At 41.5% G+C, this 16,214-nt stretch overlaps 1 protein-coding gene across 2 annotated transcripts in view; it reads right to left on the reverse strand.

Moving 5' to 3' along the window:
- Positions 1-12,024: 12,024 nt before the first annotated feature.
- Positions 12,025-16,214, reverse strand: part of LOC103094100 (zinc finger protein OZF-like) — a 62,383-nt gene continuing 58,193 nt past the window's right edge. For both annotated transcript variants that reach the window (XM_056825475.1, XM_056825476.1), the window contains 2 exons: positions 12,524-12,655; positions 12,025-12,203 (listed from right to left, as the gene is read on the reverse strand). In XM_056825475.1, coding sequence (XP_056681453.1) covers positions 12,040-12,203; positions 12,524-12,655 — 296 coding nt within the window. In that variant the 3' untranslated portion in view covers positions 12,025-12,039. The remainder of the gene's footprint in view (positions 12,204-12,523; positions 12,656-16,214) is intronic.

The raw sequence follows: 16,214 nt of genomic DNA on the forward strand, positions 1-16,214 counted from the left end.
TTACTCTAAGGATTTGATCAAGGAAAGGAAAAGGAAAATTATACAATAAACAATTACAAAGTTCAAAATACAGATCAAACATATACAAAATGAAAGCAACCAAATAACATCCAAATTAAAATGCAAACACAAATTTCATGCAAAACATTAAAATCATTAAATAGCACTCTTATCAAGTAATATGGAAAATTCTATTACTATTGCATTGTAAAAAACACAAAACTTAGATGAAAAAAATTTTGAAAAAATACAATGAACACAACATTGCAAAAGTTTAAAAAAAATAAACCAATCCATCAAACTTGCTTATGCAAATCACATTCAAAAATAGATGAAAATTAAACATAATCTAAAACTATTTACATAATATTTACATATACCTACAATACACACAATATATAAAGGTATACTATACATAAATATACATATACTTCATATTTATGTGTTACATATATATTTATATACACATTCACTATAATACAATTCCGCAATCCTGACAATACTACGCACTATTTTGTGTATTTACATTTTTGTGTGATATGTGATGTTATATGTAATATTTACTATGTAAAGTATGCTGCAATGTATTTTGTAATGCAATTCAATATCTTACCTTATTTTATCAACCCTAAACTCCTATCTATCAAATTACAGCCCTATCTTAATAAAATCTCCTAAAACTAATCCTATCTACATATATTATTATTCTTCTAAAGTACCTAAATCCTATCTTAAATTCTGTACTAAGTAACTAACTATTCTTCATTAGTAACTCACCACTTTATAACTAATTATAACATTGTCAGTACCTAACTATACATTGTTTCCCTAATTCAACTAGTGAATCAATTTATCCTAACCATGTTTGTGTATATTTTTTATGATGCTGTTATTCATGCTATGCTATGTTATATTACTGTTGTATGCAATATACTTACCAAAACTTCAGATTTTCTTTCTTCTCACCTTGTTTGATGATTTCTTCCTCATGAAAATCCATGGTAATAATATGTATTGGTGAATGCTTATGAATATGTGTAATATTGCTATATTACATTACCTAAATTCCTTAGAACCATTAGTCCATCCACCACCTGATCCTCTTCATTGAAAATTCTCTTCAAAGTCTTTATCTGCTTAACATCTATAAGTCTTTCGGTCTTTGTATAATGTCCATCAATTTTCTCAATCCTCCTCTTCCACAGTAATGTCCTCCATGTGAATGTCCTGTTCCACTGGAATAGTACTCTCCTTCCTGATCTTTTTTGACTGCAGACTCTATTTGACTCATGAATTTCAGCTTTCCACAAATGAATAATGATACCATGATTCTCCTCCTAATACTTTTCCTGAAGATTGTGACACTAATAAACTGTGTAAGGACCTACCTACCTCTCTTGTGTTGCTGATGTTTTTGCAAAACTTTTCACATACACCACATAAGCTGGTTGAAAATTATGAACAGAATAATACAATGGACCAGATTGTATCTATACCCCCATATCATGCAGGTCTTTAAGTCATTGTTGTAATTCACTTGAATATGAAGCTAGTTGACAATCTCCTCCTAGGAGAGATGTCTAAACAAACTTACAAGCTTTTGTCTGTAATAGAGCCTGTCCGAAGAGCATTTCATAAGATGATATATGAAAATGTGCTTTTGATCTTGTACATAGGTAAAACAAAGGTATGGGAAGAATATCTGGCCATTTTAGATGAGTTTCAGCACAAATCTTCCCCACCATAGACTTGAGTTCCCTATTCACATGTTCCACTTGACGTGAACTTTGTGGATGATAAGGAACATAATATGTAAGTGTTATTCCTACATTCACATAGACCCTTTTTAGAATATCTTGTGTAAAATGAGATCCCTTATCAATATCTATGGTAATTGATACACCGACCTAGGAACAATTTCCTTAAATAACGCTTTCACCACAAAGCTAGCTGTATTAGTACTAGATGGAAAAGCTTCAGACCACTTTCTTGATCTATCTAAATTACAAGTCAAAACTTGTATCTCCCAGATTGTGGCATGCTTATATAATTCATTTTCAAACTCTCAAATTGTCAGTATGCTAAAGGTCTACCACCTAAAGTTTAGCATCTAACAAGCCAGTTATTTTTTTCTGCATGTGTGATTGATTTTCCTGATGCAGTAATAAAACTTCATTGTTTCCAGATCTTTTCTGTTGCACAACATACTGAAAAACCATACGGAGAATCTGTAAAAACATTAGCACTTTACCATCAGCCAGAAGACAGACTTGCTTCAATGCCACCATCTCTGCTCCTTGAGCACTAAGATTACTAGGTAATGAGCCAGACCACAGTGTTTCAAATTCTGTGACCAATGTAGCACCAGTACATCGAATTCCATTACACTAATATGAAGAACCATCAATGAATAACACCAAGTCTGGATGTTCAATAGGAATGTCTTTCAAATCCATCCTAGGCATATCCACTAGATCTACCACTTCTACACACTCATGTAATGTTTCAAAATTCTTTGCCAAATCAGGAGAAAGCATAGCTGGATTTAATACACTACACCTCCTCAATTAGATGTTCTCACTACCGAGGAGAATAATTTCATAGTTAGAAATTCTTTGATCTGAATACACTTGAGTATGAAACTTCCTCATTAGTGCTTCTATTTGATGTGAACAATATACAGTCAATGGACATCTCAAAACTAAATTTGATGACTTCTGGACTAACAGAGCAGCAGCAGCCATTTCCTGTAGACAAGGTACAATACCTGCAGCTATTAGATCAAGCTGACAACTATAATAACCAATTGGATGGTAACTTTGTCCCAAAGTCTGTGTCAGTACTCCAGAAACAATATCTTTGGTCACATTAACATATAACTGAAATGGTTTTCTATAGTCTGGGACATCCAAAGCTGGTGCAGATTAAATGGATTCTTTAAGATTACTTAAGGCTCACAAATGTCCAGGCTTTAGTTTCAGGAGTTCAGGATCTGTATTCTGGATAAATTCATTAGACATTTTGTAAGTTCACTATATCCAGGTATCCATTGTCTACAGAATCCAGTTGTCCCAAGGACAGCTCTGAGTTGCTTTTTGTTCTTAGGATCACTAATTTCCTGGATATCAGCTATTCTTTTCCTTGTGATATATCTTGAAATCTCTTATAATAAATAACCTAGATATTGCACTTGAGGCAAAATCCATTGTAATTTGCCTTGGGGACTTAATGCCTATGCTTATATAATTCTAACAAAAGAATCTTTCTATCTCTCAGACACACCTTTGCATTTGGGGATGCAAGAAGAATATATTGTGCACAAAATGCACCAATTTACTTTCTTTGATGTTATAATTTTCAGATCTCTATTTAGAATTTGTAAAAATTGGCCAGGTGTGTCTGTATACCCCGGGCACAGATGAGTCCAAGTCCACTGGGTTTTTTCCCAGGTTAAAGCAAAGATCTTGTGAGAATCCTCATGAATTGGAATTGAGGAAAAGCTGAGCATAAATCTACCACAATGAAATATCTTGCCTGACTTGGAATGGAAGAAATTATAACAGCTGGGCTTGGTACAACAGGATGAGTTTTGCTTACATAATCATTGACTGCTCTTAAATCCTGGATAAAATGATTTATAGGTAGGCTATTCTCATCCAGCTTTAGCTTTATAATTGGAAGAAAGGAGTATTAAATTCTGAGAAGCAAGGTATTATAATCCCTTGTTGCATTAGGGATTCAATGATTGTTCTTATACCCTCAATTGCTTCTTTAGTCAAGGGATATTGATGTATACAAGGAACTACTCCTTTCTTAGTCCTCACTTTTACAGGGGTAGCTGATTTCAATAGACCTACATCTGTGGAAGACTTTGACCAAAAATCTTCAGGGTTGTCCTCAGCTATAGAATAAATTGATTCTGTAACCCTCCTTACTGACTGAATCTAAGAACAGCAATGGAAAAGCTTTTAAAGATTCTTCTGGTAGATGTAATAAGATATCAACAATATCAGTACATTGGATTGTTGCTCTTAATTTACATAATAAATCTCTACCTAAAAGATATATTGAGCATTCTGGCATACACAGGAATGCATGCTCCACAGATAAGGGATCTAAAGTAATCATTTTAGGTTGTAATTTTGCTACTCTCTCTGTTTTACCAGTAGCACCTGTTACTTCCATTGTACCAAAAGCTCTACAATTCTCAGGAAAACTTTGAAAAACTGATTTGATGGCTCCAGGATCAACCAGAATGTCATAAATCTGGTTTCCAATAGTCACAGTCACATATGGTTCTGTACTATGTGGTACTTGGAATGTTTCCAACACCAGAGCTAACACAGTAACATCAGTACAAAGCACAGTCATTTCCTGTCCATCCAAACTTACATGTGCTTGAATTGCATGATATTCCCAGGATTTCACATCTTTAACACCTTCATCAGATTTTTCACTACTCTCATTGGTCCTTATAACCTCTACCTTTGTATCATTGTTCTCATTTACAAATGCATTATCTTTATCTAATTTACATTCTTCATTATTTTCCATTATGTCACAATCATCAGAATTTTCAATTATTTTTATGTTACAATTTTCTTTTTTCCTCATAATTATTAACACTATTTACATTATCTTTGGTTTCAATCACATCATTTATAAGTTCATTAGTCTTATCTCCATTACAATCAATCCCATTTATTTCCAATCAATTTTCCTTTGATTTTTCAAATACTTGAGAACTCTGGGTACAGCTTCATAATGAACATGGCCCTTTGTTCTTATCACTCTTATGTCCACTAACAACTTGGCTATATTGAGGACTTGCTCCAGATTTTACCCACTCTTGCATTATGTTCAAATCAGATGCACGAGCACCCTGACAATAAGCATTTGGACAATTTTTACCATTATTTTTTCTTTGATCACTATTATTATTATTATTCCAATTAATTTTTCTCCATCCATTATTATTATATTGCCTACTGTACCCATTTTTTCTATTGATTTGTATAGAAAATTGTCCTCTGTAGCTACACCCTCTTACAAAATGTCCTACAAGATTACATAGAAAAGACCTCAGAACTCCTGATCTCCTTCCTCTCAACATGCATTGATTATGTAGATATGTAAGTGCCGACACCACTTTTATTTCTTTGATCTCACTATCCCTTGCTTTACTTTCTGCATCCCTTATTTTTTTCTTTAAATCTTCAATCACCATTCTTTATCATCATAACATCTATGCACATCTTCTAAAGATAGATATATAGACAGAGAGACAGACAGACAGATAGATAGATAGATAGATAGATAGATAGATAGATAGATAGACAGATAGATAGATTTTTCTTTCCATTTAAATTCCTCCAAAGTTAGCATTTCCCTATATGGACAATTATTCTTAGAAAAAAACATTTTATCATTGGACAGGCATTATTTATAAATAATATTTTGATGTGGGCAATAGTGTCATGTGCCATCACAGCAAGACCTAAAAGTCTGTCAGGAAAACTAGCTGTTGTTTCATCATTTTACTTTTTCAAATTTAGACCATGCATTGGGATGCCTAGGGTGTCTCTTTATGACCTCAATAATTGCTTGCTTTTCTGGCCTGCTTCATCATTCTATAGTTAGGCACAGAATTCATATCCAGTTCTTTGAAATTTTCTGGCCATTGGGTCAGAGGAGGACTATTCCTGGTTTCCTCCATAAACTCATTTCTCTCTCACTTTGTGAGGAATTCCTCCATCAATAGGAAAAAAATCAGCATTGTCCAGGTCAAAGATTTTAATTGCCCTTTGGAATTCTTTGATGACTTTATTAGACCCATCAAAAAACTTAGGCATTCTACTTTTAATTGTTTCCAGATCTTCAGATCTGAATTTTTCATGGGATTTTACATTAAAGATTTCATCATGGTTAATAATTGGCACATCCCTAAGAGGGAACAAATTTACTGGGGTCTTATTTAACTTAGCAGCCTCTCTTTCTAATCTAGTTTGTTCTTTACCCTTTACTTCAGATACATCCTCCTTTAAACCATATCCCACAACATTATTCTATACCATTCCATCTTTAATACATTGTTCTATAGCATCAGTCTTTGCTTGCATTACTAATCGCATTTGTTTTAGTTCTTAATCTCTGGTCAGTCATTGAAATATTACTCTCATTTTACCAACAATTGCCAAAAAAAACAGTTTTCTACATTTATACATAACCAAAACATAAACTCACAAGAGGTACATATGAAAAAATAGTTTGGATTCTTATAGACATTATTGGTTTAATCCAATCATAGCCTAACAGCATGTAACAATATTCTGGAAAAAATGTAAAAATTCCACATGGGATATAAAGTAAACAATCATATAGAAACAGTAAAATTACATTAATCATGTCTCCTGTCATGATGTATGGAGTATCGTGTAATACAGTATAGGATAGGTGGTATTAGTATCCACTCAAGTACCAAAAGGAATCACCAACAGAACAGAAAAAGAAAAGAAAAAAATTTCCCCTACCACATGTGCTATTTTGTCCATTTTGACTGGCTCTTTAAATTGTCCCTTTAAAATTTAAATCCCTCCTAGTGTCAATCAGTTGAAAATTCTATTTTTCAGAACCTTGGACAGCAGCAGTCGCTCCCAAGGAAAAATGGAATGTTGCAAAGTGCCCCAAATGTCAGTCTTATAAACTCCTCTATCCTAGTCCAATTTCTCTAGATTCAACCTACTTAACTCACCAACTGAAATAACTACACTAAAATTATATATATATATATATATATACATATATATATATATATATATAACTAAAACAATAATTTATTTTAAGGGAACAGAAGAAAGGGAAGGGAATTGGGATGATATCTCTAAAACCAAAAATCAAGTTGTTAACTTACACTACCTAACACTTCTCTACCTATGAATTTGTCTCCCACAACTAGTTACATTAAACCCCCTGAGTTAAGATATAAAACTGGGAAGGAAATGAAGATAGCAGGAACAGGGTTCAGAAGAAAGTCTCACTGACAGTTGTGCTCTGGTGTCTTGAGAAGCTCTGTTGGAAATCACTCTTCAGCAGCAGCAGGGATAGGCAGAATCTCAAGGAAAGCCACAGGAGAGGGAATATCTGGTTCTCAAGGTCCACCCCAGAAGAACCAGACAGAAAACCCTTGTGGCTCCTTAACTGTTCCTCCCAGAAGAAGAAACTTCTCCAGAGCTCCAGAATCTTGCCCCTGCTTCTGCACACCAGGATTTCCTTTCCTATTCCTGGTTTGTAGCATTGCTTTTACTCTTGCTAAACCCTTTTAACATCACTATGTAATGTTTTAAATGGTGCTTCTTGAAGTTCAGGTCAGGTCTATGAGCCTAAGTTAAGGGCTAAGAGTCAACAAGAGAAAGAAAGACAGTCGCCTCTCTTGGAGAGGAGCGAGCCACTTTACAGAGAGAACTCCCTATGATCATGTCCCTTTAAAAATTTAGACAACTTAATCTGGACATATACTTGTCAGGAAGCCCCCATTTGTCTTCAGCATCTTGAATACATTCAAAAAGACTTTTATTGAATGAAGTTATTGGTTGCCATGTGAACAGGGACTGTATAATGCTTTTTATGAATCAAAGTCATTTTGTAAGAGATTGGCTCGCACTCTAGTCCATTTTTTAGGAAGAGAGAAAAACAATCTGAGAACCTGTGAGAGCTTTTCACAAAGCAAGAGGAAAAATGGAATCCTTGCTCTTGTCTTTAGTGCTTACTAAGAGAGGGCAGTGGTCGCAGATAAATATCTGACTTAAAGTTAGAAAAGTTCTTGTCCTTCCAATTTAGCAATGCACGTAGGTCTGTGCTTCCAAATGGTCCTTTGGGGACACTACCCGAAAGAACTCTGAATGGAACTTTGTATGGATGGGACAATGAGCGTGCCTCGCTCCCAGAACCCTCTTTAATCATCAGTTCACTTCACCAGGCAGAAGTAAAGGAAGATCAGAAAAAGCACAAATTCTAGGCCCTCCTTGACTCACCCTTACTTCTGGCAGCCCCCCCAAAGGTTACATTTCAGTTCATTTTGACTAAATCAGAAGATCAGACGTGCTGGGCTGGGTTGGGTTATCGTCAGAGAAATAGACTGTCCCATGGTGAAGGGGCTTCCTGCTATCTGAGGTAGAATGGCAGAAAGAGTGCTGGGCCCAGAGGAAGAACTGTCTCAGTTCTAATCCAGACTCAGTGACTGGTTTTGTCATCTGGCCGAGTCATGTGTCCACTCTTTGACTCAGTTCTCTCATCTGTAAAATGGAGATAAAAATAACCCCTACCTCCCAGGGTTGTTATCAAGGCCCACTGATATACTAAGTACAAAACACTCCGCCTAGTGCTTCACACACATCAGTGCTAGCTATGGTTATGAGGTGGTCTCTGGCCATCCTTCCAATGCACATCCCAGAAGACCACGAGGCTGGCACTGATGGCCTCCACTTGGAGAGTCAAATCTGAAGGAAACAAGACTGAGCTTAGGAGGGGCTGCACTTTCCGTCTCCAAGAGAAGGTGTCTTCTGCGGTTGGTCCCTGGGGACCCCCTGCTCGAAAATGCCTTCAGGGCAGCCAAAGAGCTGCTAAAATTACTAAAAGCTAAATTCACAGACTGAGGAACCGGAAGAGAAATGGTGACCAACGTCTTTCATCGGGCAATATTATGGGGTGCTCTACGGAGCTGAGACTGGCCGGGAGGAGGTATTTTAGAACACACACGGACACACACGCTCACACACACACACGCACGCACACACATGCATGCAAACACACACACTCTCGCTTTCCTGCAGCACACAATCCCTAACTCATCCATATATACAGTGCACTCAAGGTAAGGCTAGTCTATCATCGCCATTTCTGATACAATTTAGAGAGGGAAGTCCCTGGAGGCCATCTTGTATCTCCTGCCCAACTACATGCTAAGAAATCTGACAACCCCAGTGAAATGGGTGAATAATCACCAACATATAAGCTCGCCAGATTAATGAAAGAGGAAATGGAATACTGAAAGAGCTGCATCACCGAGAAAGGAAGTGAACAAACAATCGAAGACCTCCCTGAGAGAAGGGTCCCGGGGCCACATGAACTCACACTGAGTCCTGCCCAACCTTCAAAGGATGACTAACCCCAGCACTACAGCAATTTTAGGAGAATGAGGGAAGAGGGAATCCTCCCAAATTCTTTTCATGAGACCAATATGGGTCTGATATCGAAACGAGGGAGCTAGAACAGAGAAGAAGAACTACAGACCAACCTCCCGAAGGAACATTCATGCAAAAATGTTAAAGAAAATACCAGCAAGGAGAGGACAACATCCTATCCCAAGACTCATACGCCCCAGGCAGGTGGGATTTCTACCAGGAAGGCAGGGAAGGTTCAATAACAGGAAAACCATCAGCACAAATGACCACATCAACGACAAAACGCATAGAAACCACACTGGACCCTGCTCTGTCGAAAGCTGAGGTGATGGAATAGGAGTGGGAAAGGAGCACTCGCCAGTCAGTGGTTGCTGAGAGACTGGAGACAGTCAGCTGTGGTCACTCCCAGAGTGGAGTCCCTGATTGAAGGCATTGGGAGTCAGACTGGCTGCTTGCACTAGCAGGGGCAGAACGGCCCTTTGGCTCTGCATGGAATGCCTGAGGTCAAGCATGAACTGGGGCTTGAGTGGGAATCCCAGGATTATAACTGACCCTGGACTATGAAACCTGGAAAAACGAATAGGACCCAGGTATAAACAAACAGAAAACAATTCTGAATCTGAGGTAACATACAGCAGCACAATAGGAACCCTGAGAATCCACTAAAAAGCCAGTAATTAAATGTACTGGGCCGGCTCTTAAACTTTTTAGAATAAAATGAGTAAACAAAGGAGAAAGAACCTACTTACTGGTAATTCCTATAGAGACAGGGAAGATCATCGCTTGAACTCAGAGGACAATGAATTAAAAACACTTGTTCTGGGACAGCTTGAGAAAAAACCCCAGGCTGGGAAGGTCCCCCTTCAAGAAGGACAGGCTCTGAGAGAGAGAAAGACAGAGAGAGAGAGAGACAGAGACAGAGACAGAGACACAGAGACAGAGACAGAGACAGAGAGGCAGAGAGAGACAGACAGACAGACAGACAGACAGAGACAGAAACAGACAGAGACAGAGACACAGAGATAGAGACAGAGACAGAGAGGCAGAGAGAGAGAGACAGAGACAGAGAGACAGAGACAGAGAGGCAGAGACAGAGACAGAGAGGCAGAGAGAGAGACACAGAGAGAGAGAGAGAGAAATGTATTGAGTTGAATGCAAGTTGAATTATTGAGTCAAATGGCCAGAAGGCAGGTGCAGGTCAAATGCTGCCTCCCTGAAAAGATGGAGTTTCAGGTTCTTAAACCCTCTTGACAACAGGGGCTACCTGTAACCCAAGAGGGGTTGATGGGGGGATGCGTTGTGGCTCAAAGACTAAAGGGGGTGAACTGGGCAGTTCAGGAGATGATTAGATATCTGAGATACAAACAGATGCTCATCAGAAGCAAACTGAGGTGCCTCTCTGTGCTTATCAAAGAGCCAAGGGAGAGGCCAAGGGAGTGTCTCTCTTGGAAACCCTTCCTTATAGGTTTCCGTTGCTCAAAGCCACCTTCCTTTGGCACTGCAGGGGTGTAAGGAAAAGGGATTCCTTACATGCTCTCTGACCTGGGACACCTCTGGGGTTTGGGGTGTCCAGGGGGAGCCAGTAACCCATCTCACACCTCGCTTGGCTTCACGTATAAGAAGGGGACGGCATTACAGTTAGTTCTTGCCTCTCGTGTCTCTGAAGATCGATGGGATCCTGCAGGGGAGTTGCATTGGGTGAGGGGCTATTGAAACGTCCCAGGTCTTGTTTAGCCCACGACACCCTTCCAGTACCAGCAGATGTGCCCCCAAGTCTCCTGTTCTTCCGTAGGTGCCTCCCCAGGTTTTCCAGCTCACCCTCAGGAGGGTTGTTCTCCAGGCCTTTCACCAGCCCCACGTCTGCCGGGGTTACAGACATGCTCCAGTTTCCAAATGGCTTCCCTAAAGTATGGCCGCTGAACCTGGGCATGGCGTGGCCCAACAAGGGAAAGCCCATCTCCCTGCTTGGCTTAGCTCAGAGCCTTGATCCAGCAGAGGAGGGCAGGACGCTGGCCTGTTCCCAGTGCTCTGTCCTATTGGGAAGCCCTCCGTGCCAGTTCAGTGCTGTGCTCTGCTTGGCTACCTCCTCCTCTGTGTGACGTTGCTAGCTGGACTCTGGGGAGACAGTCACCCTTTTTCTGCCAGGTACCGTCCCTTTGGATCTGACCCCTCCCCCCGGCTCCTTCAAATGCTTTTCTGTGATGGCTGCTCCGCAGCTAGGGGGCATCTCCGCATTTGACAAGGCTGACTTCTACGTTTATAGGGAAGGAACCACCCAGGTTCACACATACTCGTCTCCAGTGATGCATCAGAGGTCTGCATCCAATTGGGAATCCGTTCCTTAGTGGGCACTTTGGGGTCTAGCCATTCTCCTAGTGCCAAGTCCGTTTAACCAGATAATCCTTCTTTAGTTCTCAGTTCTGGCTCCAAAGCCGGCATGAGGAATTCGGGCAAATGGTTTCCTGCAGCATAAAGAGCCCCAGGCCAGTGGTGCTTCCCTACTCCAGCAGACTAATTACTGCCTCAATGAAGGAACATCAGGTCAGGCTGCCCTAGTCTTGGTGAAGTCTCACCAACTTTGACTTACTACCTCTGGAGATGACACCATTTCAACCAAGACCCAAATGGCAAAGCCATAATCTCAGCCCAGAGGCTGAGAAAATCACCCAGAAACAGAGAAAACCCTCCTCCCCATTGGGGTCCCTTGCTAGGAGGTGTCGGCCCCTTTCTTAGCACACAGCAAGTCTGCCCATGGCACCCTCCCCAGCCCTAGGATGTAAGTCTGAAGCAGACCCTAATGGCTCACCTGGAGTCCAACCAAGACTAATGAGACAGAGAGCTTGAGTGATGGAGCAAGGCTTTATTGGAGGAAAGGAGGGGGATGGAAGGCCAGTGGCCATGGAGTAGGAGGGGGAGGATGGGAGAGCAAGCGGGGAGCCAACAGTCTATAGAAGGCTAGGGGTCTCCATGGGGGATGAAGAAGGAGAGAATCTTTTATAGGGTGTTGGTCCAGGATTGGGGAACCTGTATTGGGCAGAGTTGGGGTACTTGTGATCAGATGATTGGATGACCCTAAGGGGCTTGGCTTTGGGGTTGGGGCTTTTGTTGCCCAGGCTTGTCTAGTCCTTAGTATGGTACAGACAGTATAAGTCCAGAACATCCATCCACCATGGATTTGTCAGGTCATAGCAGGGAAGTAGCAGTGCCCTGAGGAAGTGGAGCTACTTGCTTTGTTCTGGAGTTCCAGCAGGTGCAGGGGACGGGGTGGGGGGCTGTCAGTCCCGGTAGGGATTGGGGAAGGGAAAGGGGGGTTTTGATCCCAGGATCTATCAACTGACACTCACCTGGCTCTCCGCTGTGCCACTGAAGATTTCTGTGTTTCATCCTATGCAGAATGCAGGGACCCGTCTGGGCTGTAGTTATAGGTACTGGATGTCTGACCTCATCTCCCTCCAGAGCCGCCATTATCTTGTCACCTACCAGAGAAGTGATTCATCCAATTAGAGCCAGAGATGTCTCCAGGTGTTTGGGGAACTTTGGTCCCTTGAGCCCATCCCAGTCAGCAATTGGGACAGAGTAATGAGGGCTCAGCCAAGAGTGGGAGCAGCTGCGAAGCTTTTTCTGTTCCCTATGTGTCAATGAAGCTCATCCCCTCCCCCTCCTGAGTAACTTTACTTGCCCATCAAACATTCCTGAAGATGTGATTTAGACTTGCAAGAAGGAGGTGGACCGAGCACCCATGAGAAAGAATAAATAATCCTGAGAGCAATCAATCCACATGAGTGAATAATCTTCTCTCTTCATGCCATTGCACACCATGTCTAAAAAGCATATGGCGGATGTTCAGTTCAGGAGAGGTAGAGTGGAGGACCTTCTCCATCACTTCATCTAAGTCTGTCCAAATTTCCTTGGTTCTGGCCATTATATCTTTTCATCAAGTATTTTCTATCAAGTTCACATACCATCATCTTTCCACCATTCTCCCACTAAGTTTGTTTCCTTTCTAGACACAGACGTGTTTTTAAAAGAGGAGCTTTAAATGATTCTGAGACTGCTGCCCTCTTTTTTGGCTCTAATTTTGGGGCAAAATTTGTGTGAAGATTGGATTTGGCTATCTCCTGACTGTAACAACAAAGGTACTTCGCTCTTCTTTATTGGGAAGATTGAATTGTAAACCCGTATTTTTAGATTTTAATCCTCAAAAGTGTTAACTCAGTATTTAAAGTAGATCTACCCATTTTAACTACAAGAAGGTGCAAACTAACTACAAAAAGGTGTGAACTAACCATAAAAAGGTGTGAACACCCATTTCATGCATTGAGTGGGAGGTCTTTGACCCACATGTGAAAGAGTGAAAAGTCCTGGAGAGGAGCATCTGCTGTGATTGTTCGATGTAAAATTTTAGGGGAGATGACACAAGAGAAAAAGGTCTTTAAATAGAGGAAAGAGAGGCACACAAAAAATGAAGAGTGAAGAAGAGTCACTCAGAGGAGAGACTTCAATCAATTGCTCAAAGTCAGACTGAAAGAGAGACACTCAGACTTGGAGTGAAGTCACTTGGCTGTGGAACTGGACCCATGGATGAACTTGTGTGGGAGACCTCAGACTGCTTTCCTTTTAGAAGGTCACTTTGGTGAGTGAAAGGCTGGCTTAGTTCCTTGGCCTTTCTGGAGGTGTGAACCTCCTAGAAAGGCGCATTGTCTTGAGACTCCTTTTCCCTTGCTGGGGCCTGAGAATTTCAACCTGACTCAGAGGAAGCCAGAGCACTCTCTCTCTCTCTCTCTCTCTCTCTCTCTCTCTCTCTCTCTCTCTCTCTCTCTCTCTCTCTCTCTCTCTCTCTCTCTCCCTCTTTCTCCCTCTCTCTCTCTCCCTCTCTCTCTCTCTCTCTCTCTCTCTCTCTCTCTCTCTCTCTCTCTCTCTCTCTCTCTCTCTCTCTCTCTCTCTCTCTCTTTCTCTTTCTCTCTTCCCCCCTTTTCTCTCTTCCTTAAATAAACTACCAAAAATTACATTTTACTTCGGTAGTTCATTTTGGGATTTAGCAATAAAATCCCTGGTGACCACCAGTTTTATATTCAATCTCAATCATAAAAATTTAACATTTGTATACACATAAACATATTGATTATTTTACTAGATTATACTATATCTATACACACATGCATATATATGATTTTGATACCATTCTAGTTTGCTTTGAAGAATATTTGGACCACTTAGCAGCTCTGTCTATAATGGATTAGTGGGGAGTGGGCAGCTGGGTGGCTCAGTGGATTGAGAGTCAGACCTAGAAATGGGAGGTCCTAGGTTCAAATCTGGCCTCAGACACTTCCCAGCTGTGTGACCCTGGGCAAGTCACTTCACCCTCATTGCCTAGCCCTTAGCACTCTTCTGCCTTGGAGCCAATATATGGTATTGATTCTGTGATGGAGAAAGAACGTTTTGCAGCAAACTAAGTGGTGCATAAGTCAGAGTGATTGGTGGGAGCATGTGACTGAGAGTCACATGGGAGCCTCAGGCTGGAGATCTGGGGAAAGGTTCTAAGTCCCACCTGTCTGGGCACCTGTCTCCTGGAAGGACCTTGATGGGAAAGCCTTGGAAAACAGGTTTCTGCTTCTCCCAATAACAACTGAAGAGAGAGATCTTTTTGATCTGGTTGCTGGCAGCTTGAGTAAAGAAGATTGAGGACACGCTTCACCTCTGGACCTCTTTGGACAGTTATCACCTGAAGATCCTGGCCCATTTGATTGGACTCCATTCGGGAGACTTGACTTTGGGGACACTTAGTGCTCAGCTTAGGATAAGATCGTTTTTGATCGATTTATAGAAATTGGTGTTTAAGGTAACTTGTAGTAACTCTCCAACCCCTCTTGCATCGAGGCTATCATAGCACAGGACAGACACAGAGTGCCCTGAGCTCGCAGCTTGTGGGCAGAAGTGAGTTTCTTTCCTTCCCCTCCTCTTCTCCATTGGCTCTTTCAACAATGGAGCCGCATCCTGTCAGCATCTTATCAAGGTCGCCTCTGCCCTCTGGTGTGATTTCTGGGGGTGCCAGAACTCCACTCCACACAGAAGGGGCTCATCTAGGATTCCAGAATGATGAAAGTGCCTCCGTTTGCCCATCTGGGCACATCTGAAATGTCTAAAAAAAGGTCAAGTAAAGAGAAATAAGGAGTGATTGATGCCAGAGAAAAGATTCAAGCCAGAATCCTGGTGACTGTTTGCTTGAGCATCAGGGAGAGTGGCACAGCCCATTTCTATGACCTTCAGGGATTCATCAAAGCATCTTGCTGGGGAGGTGCCCCATTTTACAGATGAGGAAAGTGAGGCAGAAATGAAGGGACTTGCCCAGGGTCACACAGCCACCAAGTGCCCCAGGTCTGATTCCATCTCAGGTCTTCTTCATTCCATCCATGTTTCCTTTGAGGGGTTCAGAGGAAGGCCAAGCCAGGCTCTTTCTAGCACCCCAGGGTTGACCCTCATTGTGTAAAAAAAATGTAATGATGGTAAAAGAATATTAAATTAGCCAAACTTGTCCCACGTGTGGTTCTAGAAGAGCCATCTGCCCACTGCAGCTAAAGTAGTAATGCTTGATAGGAGGAAGAGTCTACGCCCAGAGGCCTTGTTTCCTGTTGCCCCAAGCTGGTGCCCAGACCTATAATATGTGTTTGCCAGTGGAATGTGTGTGTGAATGTGTGTGAGTGTGTGTGTGTGAGTGAGTGTGTCAGGGCTCTGGCCATCACCTGGGGTCACCAAGTTTCACCTGGAAGGGATGCTGGATGTCCCCTGGGCTGACTCCTTTGTTTCACACAAGGACACACAAGGAGGCTCAAGAACAGACAAAGCCAGAATTTGAACCCAGATCCTGCAAATGAATCCCTCAAGTGTATGCCAGGCCTTCAGCACCTCCTTCCCTCCCTCAGCAGAGGACCTCAGAGGGGATCATGGATCAGCCACTTCCATGTGACTGTGTCTGAGGATCCCCCCAGGAGGCTGGGCTGGGAGGCTGAGTGGAGAGGGAAGGAGGCTGCACAAATG

The sequence above is a fragment of the Monodelphis domestica genome, chromosome 4 (genome assembly GCF_027887165.1).
Source record: "Monodelphis domestica isolate mMonDom1 chromosome 4, mMonDom1.pri, whole genome shotgun sequence".
Taxonomy (NCBI): Eukaryota; Metazoa; Chordata; class Mammalia; order Didelphimorphia; family Didelphidae; genus Monodelphis; species Monodelphis domestica.